Genomic DNA, 14,157 nt, shown 5'->3' with positions numbered 1-14,157 from the left:
ATCATTCTGAGAAGAGGCCTCATAGGCTTTACCACACAACCAAAAGGGATCTATGATACCAAAAAAAGGTCAAGAACCTTTGAGCTAAAACATTTCAACCATTGTGAGATATATTGACATTTAATTACTGGAGGGAAAAAATGGTGGTGCTTAAAAATTAAACGTTTTCATTTCTGTAAGCCTCAGATTCTTTATCAATAAAAGGAAAATAATGCTGCCTGTAAGTATTATCAGAGGGCTATTATGGAGCTCAAATGAGATAATGTAGGTAAGGTACTTTGTAATCTTTAAAGTTCTATTACTACTACTACCACCACCACCCCCACCCCCACCACTACTACCACTGCTAATACTAGCTAACATTTATATAGTGCCAACTAGGTGCCAGGCTCTATGCGAAATGTTTTATAAATATTCATTTGATCCTCACAATTACCTTGCAAGGTACGTGCTTACATTATCTTCATTTTACAGTTGAGGAAACTGACGCAAATGGAGGTTAAATGATTTGCCCAATGTCACACAGCTAGCAGGTGTCTTAGGCTGGATTTGAACAGGAGTCTTCCTGACCCCAGGCCTGGTATACTACCTAGCTGTCCTGGCTATTAATAGTATTACTGCTCACTCAGGGCTCTAAAGTTTTTTAATGTTTTAAAAACTTTTGTTTGATAAAAACAAGTCTTTAATTTAGTCAGAAGTTCTTAGCCTATGATCTGTGAACTTGGTTTTTAAAAATATTTTGATAACTTATTTCAATATCATTAGTTCCCTTTGTAATCCTATACGTTTTATTTTGTGCATTTAGAACCATTATTCTGAGGAGTCCATAGGCTTCACCAAACACTGCCAAAGGGGGTCCATAACACCAGAATGATTAAAAATCCCTGATTTAAATAGAGTTAGACATTTCTGTTCTCTAATTGAAGGGAAAAAAATCTTTTTTAATGAGAAAATATTCTAAAGGTCATGAGAATCTTAAAAAAGAAAACCTTTCAATTCTGTCCAGATTGTAGAAAAGAATGCATATTTTTGGTATTTAAATTTTACATGAGACTCTCTTGGAACTGCTTACATGGACCACGTGAAAAATACAGGGGGATTTCCTTTTCTTAATGAAGATTTTAATGCAGATTTATTAATACAGATCTTGTGGGCTACTCTGATGTCACCTGCATAGAATGGTAGATTACCCCTCAACCTCTCCACACTCTTTACCCTTCACCAAACAAACCCAAGGAAACAAACACAACTACATTTAACAGCATACTCTTCCATTCTGGGACTCCCATCATATGATACCTTGTGTGCTCCATGAAGATTGCATGTTTTCATTTTCTTTGATTTTAAAGATACCTTTAGGCAACCTGGAACCCATCCTATCTCTCCTTGTCACTTATACAAGTTTTCCACACTAGAAAACTAAATCCAACAAAAAAAAATTTAAAAAATCCAAAGCATAAAACTTACTGATTGAGTCTATAGTATCCTCATCACTTATTGCCTGACTCTTTTATTGTGCCTTCAAGAATATGTGCTTTTGGTTTACTTCCTATGGAAAGATCTGCTATTATGTACCTACAATGTGCTGGGATAAATGTAAACATAAATAAGACAGCCCCTGACCTCAAAGATGTTATAATTTTCCTATGTAGAATAACTGTTTATTATACTACAAGAAATAAGAATTTGATAAATGAAATTTACCAAGGTGATAACAAGGCATTTATTTTATTTGTTGTTGCTCAGTTGTGACTGACTCTTTGTGGCCCCATTCGGAGTTTTCTAGGCAGATACTAGAGTGGTTTGCCATTTCCTTTTCCAGCTCATTTTACGGATGAGGAAACTGAGGCAAACAGGTTAAGTGACTTGCCTAGGGTCACTCAGCTCGTAAGTGTCTGTGGCCAGATTTGAACTCATGAAGATGATGACCCCAGGCCTGGCATTCTGTCCACTGTACCACTTAGCTATATATTTTGCATAAAAATTTAATTTCTTTTTGTAACCTGTATGTGCTTTCATTGGTGGAGGAAATATCATCTACCAATGCAGAATAGCAGATACTATAGTCTTTCAGAGTTGCCTGGGGGTACAGAAAAGTTTAAGTGACTTCCAGGGGCTCATAAACAGGAACTGAACCCAGTTCTTTCTGACTCTGAGGCTGGCTCTTTCTTTATCCACTATACGACAGTGCTTCCATACATTTCAAGATATTTTGGGGAGCATTGTTTAATTTTTATAAATCTTCAGATGTATAAACACACTCCACAGTCCTTTGGAAAACATTTCCAAATTAGGATAACAGTTTAATTTTGTTTTTTTTAAGGGAGGGAATTTGCAAAGTAAATTAATCCTGACAATCAGATTGCTTTTCCTTCTCCCTTTCTTCACCCACCCTCCCACTAGGAAGGAAGGTGGGGGTGGGAGGAGCAGTAAAATTGTTCCAACTATTTAAGAAAAACAATTTTCAAGTATTCTCAAAATACTATTCAGAAGGTAACTAACCAAACAATGACATAGTGATTCAAATTTCTTTTTATTAATTAAAGCAGTTCCTCTAAAGGGCTGTTGTAGACAATGCCCTTCGCTGACACAAGTAGGCACTTCTTTAAACATAATCTCTCCTTAAGCCTCTTCACTATGGTAGGTACACATTGGCCTAATGATAAGTTAATATTGGTAGTATAGTATAGCAGACTAATTTCTGGTCCCAGGAAGATCTGGGTTCAAATCCCACTTCAGAGTATTGTTGTCTATGTGGACCTGAGCAAGTCACTAAATTTCTCTGAGCCTCAGTTTCCTCAAGTGTAAAATAGGGATCAAAATATGTGTAGTAATCTTACCTCACAGGGCTGTTGTCAGGGCTAGATGAAATAATTTGTATAAAGTGTCAGTTACTAACTGGCATTTATAGAGTACTTTAAGGTTTATCCCAAGATAGGACCAACGGTATATTTGAGATCAATTTTATTACAGTAAGTTTAGAAGGAAACAACTTTGAAGGTAATAGTCCATATGACAGCTCATGGTTATGTAGCGTTTTACCTTGTCTCACAACAACTTTGTGAGGTATGTAGCACAGGTATCATTACTGTAATTTTACCAGTATGAAAACTGAGGCTTAATGAGCCTATGACCACACAGCTAATAGTTGAGATAGGATGTAAGCCTCTTGAGTTAAAATTCAGTGCACTTTCGCCCTGTAGGACTTTCCTTAATTGTTTGTAATCAATGGATGATGGATCGTGGTTATATGTGATAATAGGTTGAATGACTAAATTAGAGGTTATAACTTGCAAATATGTTGGAAGAATAACATAATGACAAATTCAAGCAGAGTGGTGGCCCACCTTGGATTCCCCAAAACACAAAAACTAGAGATTAAAGACCTGTTTGAGTGACTGTTATGCACAATTGCTCCAGTCCATGTGGTAGGAATCCACTAGCAGGAAAGGATTTTTATCAAGGCTTCTAGACTGCTTAATGCAAACACCACATAAGAATGCTCGGCTCCTTTTTGTTTCACACTCCCCAAATAATGTTCTGCTATTAATCAGGCTTCCCAGGTCACTAGTATCCCAGAAGGGGGGGCAGTGCCCTCACCAAGCACACATAGATGAATAAATGCTTATCGAATTGACTTAGAAATGACCACTGTGTAAGGGTATGCCAGGCTTTAAATCATGTTTTCTATTATAGATTAATAAATAGTCATTTCTTGTTTATGAATTAGACTCCCGTGTATTTGCTTAGCATGAATCAGTTAGCCAGAGCCTGATCATCCTGGGTAAAGTGAAAAAATGAAATTTTTGAACTCAATGAAGCTTAGGGTCACCTGGGACATGGAACAGAGAGGAAAGAAACAGAAATTGTCATCCAGACAATACTCTCTTGCCCTTCGTTCATTAGATCCTCTAATTCACATTGGTTTTCCTTCTCCCCCACCTCTAAGATAAAATCTGAACTCATGAAATTTTTGCCATATGTATTTTTCTAGAGGCAAACTTTTATCCATACTTTTAGGAAAAATAGGAATAGCCAAAATTCACAAATTATCCCCAAATCTTATTTGAGGTAGAAGCTCTGCCTTTGCTCTAAGTAAACATCGGGGCTGTTACCAAGAAGGAAAATTAGTTTTTCATCTTTTTGTTTCATTACTTTGTTTTTGTTTCATCTCTTTGTTGTGGCTTCTTACCCCCCTTCTTTCTGTTCACCTTCTTGGGGAGCAATGCTTAAAAGGCAGACGGGGGATGGATATAATCTCTCTATCGGATGAAGGTTCCTCAAGGGTTTAAGCTTTCTATAGCAGCATTAAAAACAAGTGAATTTTAAAATATTGTACAGCCTCCTAGATTCCATAGGAAAAGTACTGCTGGATAAGGCACAAATCTGCACATCAGGATAATTGAATTAATTAACCTTTGTCAATTCTGACTTCTGGCTTAGCAAAGAAGGTAGTTCAACTGAATTTTAATATTACCAAATAGTGGAATTAAAGTGACCTCTGTATGCATGCAGCCTGACACACACCTCCCCGATGACATACCTGAGAAGTGGTCATCTAACCTCTGTTTGGAGATCTCCAGCAAAGAGTAGCCTGCCACTTCTCAAGCAGCACATTCCACACTGGGAGAGCTCGGGTAGGAAGTTTTCTTTGACATCCAGCCCGAGTTTGCCTCTCTTCCAACTTCCACCCATTGTCCCTGGCTCTTCCCTCTGAGGCTAAACAGAACAAATACTGTCCCTCTTCCACTTGGCAGCCTATTGGATACTTGAAGACAGCCCTCCTGTCCCTGCTGAATCTTCTTGATTTTAGGTCAAATATCCCCAGTTCAACTGACCTTCTTATGGCATAAATTTGAGGCCCTTGACTGTTCTGGTTGCCTTGCTCTGGATACTTTCTGCCTCATCACTGAATGCCCCTTCTAAACCCAACCCAAGATACCCACAGAGATGCCTGGGTCACTCCCATAGTAAAAATCTCCTCCCAAATTGACATCAAACCATTAATGATTTTTTTTCAGTCACCAAGCACTTTTGAATTATGTAAACATTCGTGTTCACTCTCATACATTTTATTTAGATCAGGAATTCTTAACCTGTGGTCTGTGAACTTGAACTTTCAAAAAAAATTTTTTTGGCTATTGTATTTTTATGGAAGTGGTTTCCTTTGTAATTTTATGTATTTTATTTTATATATTTGAAAACGGTATTATGAGAAGGGGCCCATAAACTTCACCAGACTGGCCAGGGGATCAGTCCATGACACCAAAAAAGGTTAAGAACCCCTGATTTAGAGGGCCTATTAAATCTAAGCTGGCTAAGAACCAGGAAAACAATTTATATGATAACAACCTTGTTAACAAACAAGGTTGAAAGACTTGAGAACTCTGATCAAAGCAATGATCAACCATCACTGATTGTCAGGGGGACTGGTAACCAATAATGCTACCCTCCTAATAAAGAGGCAATGAAATATGCAGAATGAGAGTGAGTTTTGGACATGGCCATTTGGGGAATTTTTTTGTTACAAGGGTTTTCTTTTTCTTTTTCTTTTTTTCAGGGAAGGAGAAAGGGAGAAAAATAAATGCCAGATAACTGAAAATATATTAGTTTAGAAAAAGAATCTTCTCACTAGGTAGTACCCATGGAGTTAGTTGTTACACTTCCAAGGATTGAATGTCTCTCAAAACCCAGATAAGTCTCTGGCACTGTCTTAGTTTCCTGCTGCTTCTTGGTACCTGAGGTGACGTAGTTGGGAGATGCAAGCTGGACCCTGTCTCTGCTCTGTCTATCTTCCAGAAGCAGCAAGGAGCTCCTGGCAAAGCCTCATAGAGAATCCCCTGATGGGCAGTACAGAATTGGTTCTGCTAAGCTGGTGTCCTGAGATTCCCTTAGGCACCACCTTCTTTTACTTTTCCCTGAATCTATTTAACTCTTTACTCACCTGTAGTTTGATAATAATACTAGCTACCAATTATATAGCACCTACTATGTGCCAGGTGCTGTGCTAAGCACTTTAGGTAATCCAGATGGCTAAAGAAATGATGCATTTCAAAATTTTTGTATATATAAATCTGCCCCCACTCCACCCCCAGTAAATATATTGTTTAGAAATGTATGCCATCATGAGTTGTGGTATATAAATATAATGGAATACTATTGTGCTGTAAGAAATGATGAACAGGTTGACTTCAGAAAAGCCTGGAAAGACTTGTATGGTCTGATGCTGAGTGAAGTGAGCAGAATCAAGAGAACGTTGTACTCAATAACAGCCATGTTGTGTGATGACTAATATTGATAAATTTAACTCTTCCCAGTAATACAAGGATCTAAGACATCTCCAAAGTACTCATGATAGAAAATGCTATCCACATCCAAAGAAAGAACTATGGAATTTGAACGCAGATCAAAGTATACTAATTGCTATTTTTTTCTCTTCTGTTGAGTTTTGTTTCCTCTTTCTGGTGGTTCTTCCTATTGGTTCTAATTCTTACTTACAACATCACTAATGTGAAAATATGTTTAATAGGAATGTATATGTATAGCCTATATCAGATTGTGCACCATCTTGGGGAGGGTGGTGGGGAGGAAGGGGGAGAAAAATTTTAAGCTCAAAAGCATATGGAAGGGATTGTTGATAAATCAAAATAAATTAATAAAAAATTAAAAAAAAAGAAATGTATGCTACCAGGTTCAAAATGTATGCCACACTGTAGTAGAATTTTTACACGCTTAAGCCTCTAAATAGCTGCTCTGTTTCTATGAGAATGCAATATTAATGCCTTTCAAAATCTTACAACTGATTCTGAGAATCAAACTGATAAATGGATGGAGGGATTTCACATCTGTAAATGGAGCTCATTTCCCGTGAGCTGACAGCTGTAAACACAATTGAAAAATCTAAGTGATTTTCGAAGTAATTATATGTAACCAGGTAATTTCTGAACCATCTAGCTTGTAACTAGTGACAGCACTGTTGTAGTGTGTTGGACAGGGATTTGAGAGGCCTGATGCCACAGAAATTTAATATCTCGATTAATATCTTTCTTTAAATAGGAATAGTTTGTATCCTGAGGGAAAAGGCAAGAAGTAGAAGAGAGTAGCAGGTTTATTCAGATCCTGATTCGTTAACACATTGTCCTGATCCTGACTTTTTTTTTATTCCTTATACCTTACCACCTTCACTCCCCATTTAGATCTCTTCTGTGATTTGTTAGATCAAGCAAATTATTTATCTCTTGAGCATCTACCACTACCATATGGAAGCACATTGAGGCTTTAATGTGTTTGTAATTAGCTATGGTTCCAGGGTGATGAGCTATGGTTCATTTGTCCATTTGCCATTAGCTTATCAATTTCCGATGGCCCTATTATGGATTTGTATTGTTTTTTAATTTCCCCAGTGCTTATAACAACCCACCTTCAAACTTACGGTGTCCAAGGCTACTAAAGCATACAGTAGGACTGGAGATGTCTCATTCAATACCCTTGAGGCCATCTCACCTTAGATTCTACATTTTGCATGCCATTCCAGAGGAAATAGCCTTAAAGACGGTAACCCAATGTTTTGAAGTGTTTGTCTTCCCTAGGAATTAGTGCTCAGGAGAGAATCTATGATATACTCACATTTTATACTTTGGGCACCAAATGGACCAATGTCATAGTAAAAATGATAGCTCGTGACATTGACCAAATATATATCTGCCAGAATGAAGATGAGGCAGCCTCATCTCATTCATTGTGGGAACTATTTACTGGTCTGGAAGAGCAGGGCCACTCAAAGCTTACTTTCTACGTTGGTTCAGTTGGTTTTTCTTTTTTCCATTAAGGGATTTAATTTCACAATTTTCTTGCAAAGTTTTGATATATAACCATGACTCAGTAGGGAATTCACTCTAAGGAGAAAAATAAATCAAGATAACAAATCTTGAATCAGAAATGCCAAATGGTTAAAAAGTCACTTTTATCAACTATATAACTAAATGTAATTGGAATTTTACTGAAGTCCCTATTTTGAACTCAAGAATAATGGTATTCTGCCACACAGGTTAAAAAAAATCAGTCTTTGAACCAACCATATAGCTTTCCTGTCTTTTAAAAGATGGTTATTTTTATAAATGGCAAATTTTGTTATTTTTAACTAACCTTATGATTTCATAAGAAGTTCAACCCAGAATGAGAATGAAGCCTCACTCTCATTCTAGACTCCTGGTTGGTAGAGGCTGTTCAACCAATGTTTGTAATGAGATTAGCCCAGTTTAAAGGCTTTTAACCTTTGTTTGAAAATATAACTTGTAAGAATATAAAGCAGTAGAGAAAGAAGCATAATTTCCATTTACCTGTAGCTCATAAAAACCTTTGTACAGAGCTGCCTAGATGCTCACACCCAATTATCTTATTTTATACTCCAAACAAATGTCAAAATATGTGGAGATAAAACTCAGAATTCTGATATGAATGTCTTGACTTTTGAGGTCTAAGTCAGTAGCCCTTGATTGTATTAATCAAAAATTGTACCAGGAGTGGGGCCAGAGGGCTTTTTTTTGTGGAACTGATTAATTCACTCAGTCTATGCCTTGAATAGATAAGTGATTGAAATCCTTGCCATTAAGTGCACAGAACAAATTAAGAACCTGACAAAATGATAAAATAAATAACTTGGAGGGAGCATTTTCTGTTTGGAGAGTAAATTTATGGAGCTGCTTCAGTTCTTTAGGACGAGTATCCCTTTATAATAACAGTGACAGTTGATGTCCGTGTAGAGTGCTTTAAGGATTGTAAGTGCTTTACATATACTCTGTCGTCTGATCCTTACCACCTCTCCAGTCAGCTAGGTTTTTACAGGCATCATTATCCCCTTTTCACAAATAAAGATGCTAAAACTCAGAAGGGTAGGGAGGGGACAAAGTGGATAGAGCCCTGGGCTTGGAATCAGGAAGATTCGTCTGCATGAGTTCAAATCTGACCTCAGACACTTACTAGCTGTGTGACCCTGGGCAAGTCATTTAACCCTGTTTGTTTCAGTTCCTCATCTGTCAAATGATCTGGGGAAGGAAATGGTAAACTCCTCCAGTATCTTTGCCAAGACCCAAATGGGGTCACAGTGAGTCAGACATAACTGAAATGACTGAATAACAACAAAAAGCTCAAAGAGGTTATGACTTGTTCATGTGGCTAATACATGCAGGGAGGGTGATTTTGAACTAAGGCTTCTCCCAACTCCAAATTTGTGTTTTATATTTTCACACAGTTTCCAACTTCTCCAAACATCTAAGTAGAATATTTAGATCCCATTACCCTTCTAACTTCTTCTGCCCCAGAGTTTTTTCCCCTCTCTTTTTCCTTTTTTCCAGCACTTTTTACAATACATGACACACAATAGGTGCTTAATAAATGCTCTAACTTGAAGTGTTGATGAAACAACAAAAGCATAAGTAATGCTATTGTTTCATCCTAGGTTTTCTGTCAAGACCCTGATTGACCGATCCTGTTTCGAGACGATTGACGACTCATCACCAGAATTTAACAATTTTGCTGCTATTTTGGAACAGATTCTAAGTCATCGGCTAAAAGGTAAATACCAACTCCCTACTTCATTTCCCTCACCCCAGCATTTTTTTTCTTTATTCTGAATTAAACATTTAAAATCTATATAATTGATTGTGGCTGGGGACTGAGGATGCTGCATTCCTGAGAAATGAGAAACTGATCTAAATGCTCTGAGCTGGAGAGTGATTGATGAAGGGTCTTGCTTCTAGAAATGATTGAATCAGTGCTCTCAGACACACTTACTCTCATCTCTGGGACAAAAGCAGAAATTAGGGTGTATTTGTCAAGGAGAAGGAGTAAGAAAGCTGTTTTCCCTAAGCAAAGAAACCATCATCCAAGCTAGGGCTTAAAAAACAATATGTAATAACTAAAATATAGAGAAGGGATGATTGCCAGCTGCTGCAACCCATTAAATGCCTCCAAGATGAAGGCTTTGGGGATTCATATTGGTTGTGATGTGCCTCTATTTCCTGGAACTTGAAAACTTATAAATATGGTATCACTGGGATAAGAGAGGGATTATGTGAGTAGTGTTTGACTGTTATTGATTTAAGAGAAATCAATCTTTATAAATAGAAACTATCTATGCTTAAAAATACCAGAAAACTTAAAAAAAGGATAATGTCTTATCAGATATTACCACAACCAACTTACATATACACAGGTAAAATAAGGATAATTTTCATGGCATTTATTATATAGTATAAATCTTATTATAACTTCATTTTTAAGATTTCATTACTCCTGACATGTAATAAGTTCTTTCAAAATTGTCATTCTCTAAGTTTTTGAAGAAAATGAGAAGTAATGTTTCTGCTCAGAGAAAAGTGGGTTTTGAGGGGGGGGGTTCCTTTGTACTATTAATGATAGTTTCTGAAATAAATGTAAATTAGTATTCTGCTATCTAGAAATAGAAATATTAACTTTTCTCCATTTGGGGAATGGTAAAAGAACACAGAATCAAAGTGTCTAGGTTCTATTATATAGTTGATTTAATAAGTCTTTAAGAAGGCAGCTGGATGGCACAATGGATAGAACACTTCCTGGAGTCAGGAAGACCCGAGTGCAAATTTTAACTCAGAGAATTATACTGTGTGACCCTGGGCAAGTCACTTAGCCTCTGTCTATCTCAGTTTCTTCTTCTGTAAAATGGGTTTAATAGTGGCACCTACCTTACAGGGTAGGTATCAAATGAAATAATTTTTGTAAAACACTTAGCAAAATGCCTGGCTCATAGTAGTCACTTAGTAAGTGCATGTTCCCTTCCCTAATGAGGAACCCCCACAATTATATATGCAGCCTATAACATCATAGGAAAAAATACATGGAGCCAGGTGGGCCCTAAAGAGGTTGAACCCACAGAAGAAGGTGACTCCCTCTCTAATGACCACTTGTTTGTTTTTTAATTAAGAAAAACAATTATTTCAGAAGATACTCCCTTATCTTTTAATAATGTCAACATAAACACTCTCAGAGTTGATTAAATACATTTAATTTAGGAGAATAACATAAATGAGAACTCGTAGGTGACTAAGTAGTCGAAGCAAGTTGTATGGTGGGACTGGGAGGAAAGCCAGTATTTTCAATGATGTAGGCAAAGAATAATGGGGTATGATCGATAATTTATTACTTTATGTTTTTGCCATTCTCTTTGGGATGACTTACTGTCACCCTCAGTCATTGCGAGATTGAGGTAAGTATAGCTGTGAGCTGTGGAATAAATGCTCCATAGCTTTGGGAAAGGAAGACTTTAAAGGGGCTAGCTCTTAGGGACAGTATATATTATTTTCCACTGCTTAGTTTATTAATGGCTCATGAATGACTTTCCATTTGGGGAGCAGTTGGGGTGGCTTTCATAGCTCTTCTATCACAGAAACTGAAAAACTTCATAGTATCATACCAAACCTAAATAATTCTTGGCATCAAGAGATGAAAATTCAGGATTTATATTTTCTTGGTTTTATTGCATTTGATATTTCTGAAACTACTGCATCTTTCAAAGTGTTTGGGTAAGAAAATAATAATGATAACTGTAGTTAGAATCTATATAGTGCTTTAAGGTGTACAAAGTGCTTTATAAATATCTCATTTTATCCTCACAATCCTGGGAAATAGGTACTCTTATTATCACCATTTTACAGATGAGGAAAGTGAGGCCAAGAGAGGTTACATGACTTGCCCAGAGTCACACAACTTGTAAGTACCTGAGGCAGGTCTTCCTGGCTCCAGATGGAATGCCTCATTCACTTCACCATCTTCCTAGGAAAGGACAAGCACCCTTTGACACATGGTAGGTGGTTTCAGTACAAGTAAAGTAGGAAGCTGAAAGAATAACTTGTTTTTTAAAATCCTAGATATTAAGGAAAGAGATGCTTGCTTCCTTTGATTATGGCAGGATCATAGCTACAGATCTGAAAGGAAGCCAGCTAGTCAGACAATTTCATTTTACAGATGAAAGAACTGTACCATGCTGCTTCCCACCTTCATTTGTAAAATGGGGTTAATTAAGGCCTGTAGTGCTTTACTGTTATGAGGACCAAATGAGATAATGTAAGTTGGGTACCATATAAATGTCAGCTACTGACATCTCACCTAATGCAACAATACCATCCATGATATCCCTTAAAGATGATCATGCAAGGAGACTTTGCTTCTATGTTTCCAGTGGCAAAGAGCTCACATCTTACAAAGCAACCCCATTCCATTGTTGGATTCCATTGCTCTGACTGGTAGAAAGCTCTTTGTTGCAGTCTCTTTTAGGACCAAGCCAAATAAATCCAATCTACCTTCCAGATGAGAGCTCTTCAGGTATTTAAGACTGCTACAATATCTTTACCAAGTCTTCTCTCTTTGAGGGTGAACATCCACAGTATCACCTACGTCCCATATCATGTACTACACTTGCTATTATCCAAGTCACCCCCTTAAATTTTACCAATGCCTTTAAAATGTGCCACCAAGAGATGAATTCAGTATTCCAAATATAGTCTGTCCAGTGCAGAATCTTAGTAGGACTAATGCCACCACATCATAGAATCTCAGAATTGGAATGTTCCTTAGAATCATAGGGCATAGATTTAGAGCTGGAAGGGACCTTAGAGGCCACTGACTCCAACAAACCTCATTTTATAGAAACTGAAGCTAAAAGAGATTAAAAGTGACTTGTCCACGATCATGTAGCTACTAAGTGTCTGAGGCTGGATTTGAACTCATGTCTTTCTGACTGTCTAGACCCAGTGCTCTGTGCACTCTGGTGCCCCCTAGCCACCTAAAGGTGATCTAGTGTAACCCTGACAAGTAGTCATCCAAATCCTATCTCCTGTGATCTGAACCCTGCACTTCTGTTATGAAGTTACAGGTTAGATTTACCTTTTTTTTTTTTGATTCACAAACAACTATAACTATGTCTTATGTTCAGAACCCTATCCTATCACATGTTAGTAATGTTCATATTTTGAATCTAGACATAGGATTTTGAAATTTATCAGGGACAAATAAATGTTAAGTCAACAAGCATTTCTGAAGAGCTTATTACTATGTGCCAGACACTGTGCTAAGTGCTGGGAATAAAAATGGAAGTGGAAAGACTGAGTCAGCGCTTAGGGAACTTATACCCTAACAGGGGAAGAAAACACATGAAAGGGAAATGAAAAGTGACGGGGGTGGGGGTTGGCAGGGGTGATGGCTAAGAGCCTTCTGTGGCATGGGAGAGAAAATCCAGAGAATCAGGAGCCTAGAAGTGAACGAAGACCTGGTCAGCCTGGGTGTTTTTCTTAAAATGGTAGTTCTATGAGGGACCAACCAGTAAGAGGAAGGGCACATAGGGACAGAGTGTAATTTCAGTATGAGAAGCCCATGAGTGGAGCGAACTTCCAGGGTGAGGAGACTTCCTAGAGAAATTCCATAGGACAGGAACGTATCTTGTGAGGTTGAGGAGGGACAGGGTGATATATCTATCATTTTTGCCTGTTGCCATTTTTTTAATCCTAAATCTAATCTATTGTATTACTATGCCTCCAACCTCTTGGTGTCATCTGCAGATTTAATAAGCAGGTCTTCTGGGTCTTCCTTCAAGTCATAGATAAAAATAAACAAAAGTGAGGACAGAGCCCTTTGGCATGCCCCTAGAGACCTTGGCTGACATCTATTTATTAGTCTTTGAAGTAGAGTTTTCAACTATGACTCTAACAATACTATGCTTCAGTTCATATTTCTTAATCTCATCTTTAGAATGTGTGTTTTTGCTTTTCTTTGTATCCCTAGTGCTTAGCACACTGCCTGGCCCATAGTAAACCATTAATAAATGCTATTTAACTTACAGGCTGAATGACTTGCCCACAAAGAAATCAAGAGGGACTTTGTCACAAACCTGTGAACTGTCAACATATATTTCACAAATTACATGCCCTGAGCTTACACTCTTTATTCATATGAGAATTCATCAGTTTACTTATTCTTATTTTAAATGTAATTCAGTTGAACAGTTCACTATTTATTATCATTATCATTCTCATAGTCATCATCATCATCATTACTACTACTACTGCTGCTGCTGCTACTGCTACTACTACTACTACTACTACTACTACTACTACTACTACTACTACT

The 14,157-nt window shown here is 37.4% G+C and overlaps 1 protein-coding gene across 3 annotated transcripts in view; it reads left to right on the top strand.

Annotated features, from left to right (window-relative positions):
* The window catches only part of RUNDC3B (RUN domain containing 3B), a 123,558-nt gene that overhangs the window by 21,510 nt on the left and 87,891 nt on the right, over positions 1 to 14,157 (top strand). For all 3 annotated transcript variants that reach the window (XM_027847934.1, XM_027847933.1, XM_027847932.1), the window contains exon 2: positions 9,458 to 9,573. In XM_027847934.1, coding sequence (XP_027703735.1) covers positions 9,458 to 9,573 — 116 coding nt within the window. The remainder of the gene's footprint in view (positions 1 to 9,457; positions 9,574 to 14,157) is intronic.

The sequence above is a fragment of the Vombatus ursinus genome, unplaced genomic scaffold, assembly GCF_900497805.2.
Source record: "Vombatus ursinus unplaced genomic scaffold, bare-nosed wombat genome assembly UNPS02005459.1, whole genome shotgun sequence".
Lineage (NCBI taxonomy): Eukaryota > Metazoa > Chordata > Mammalia > Diprotodontia > Vombatidae > Vombatus > Vombatus ursinus.
The sequence above is the reverse complement of the archived record's forward strand: the minus strand, read 5'-3'. Positions and strand labels throughout refer to the sequence as shown.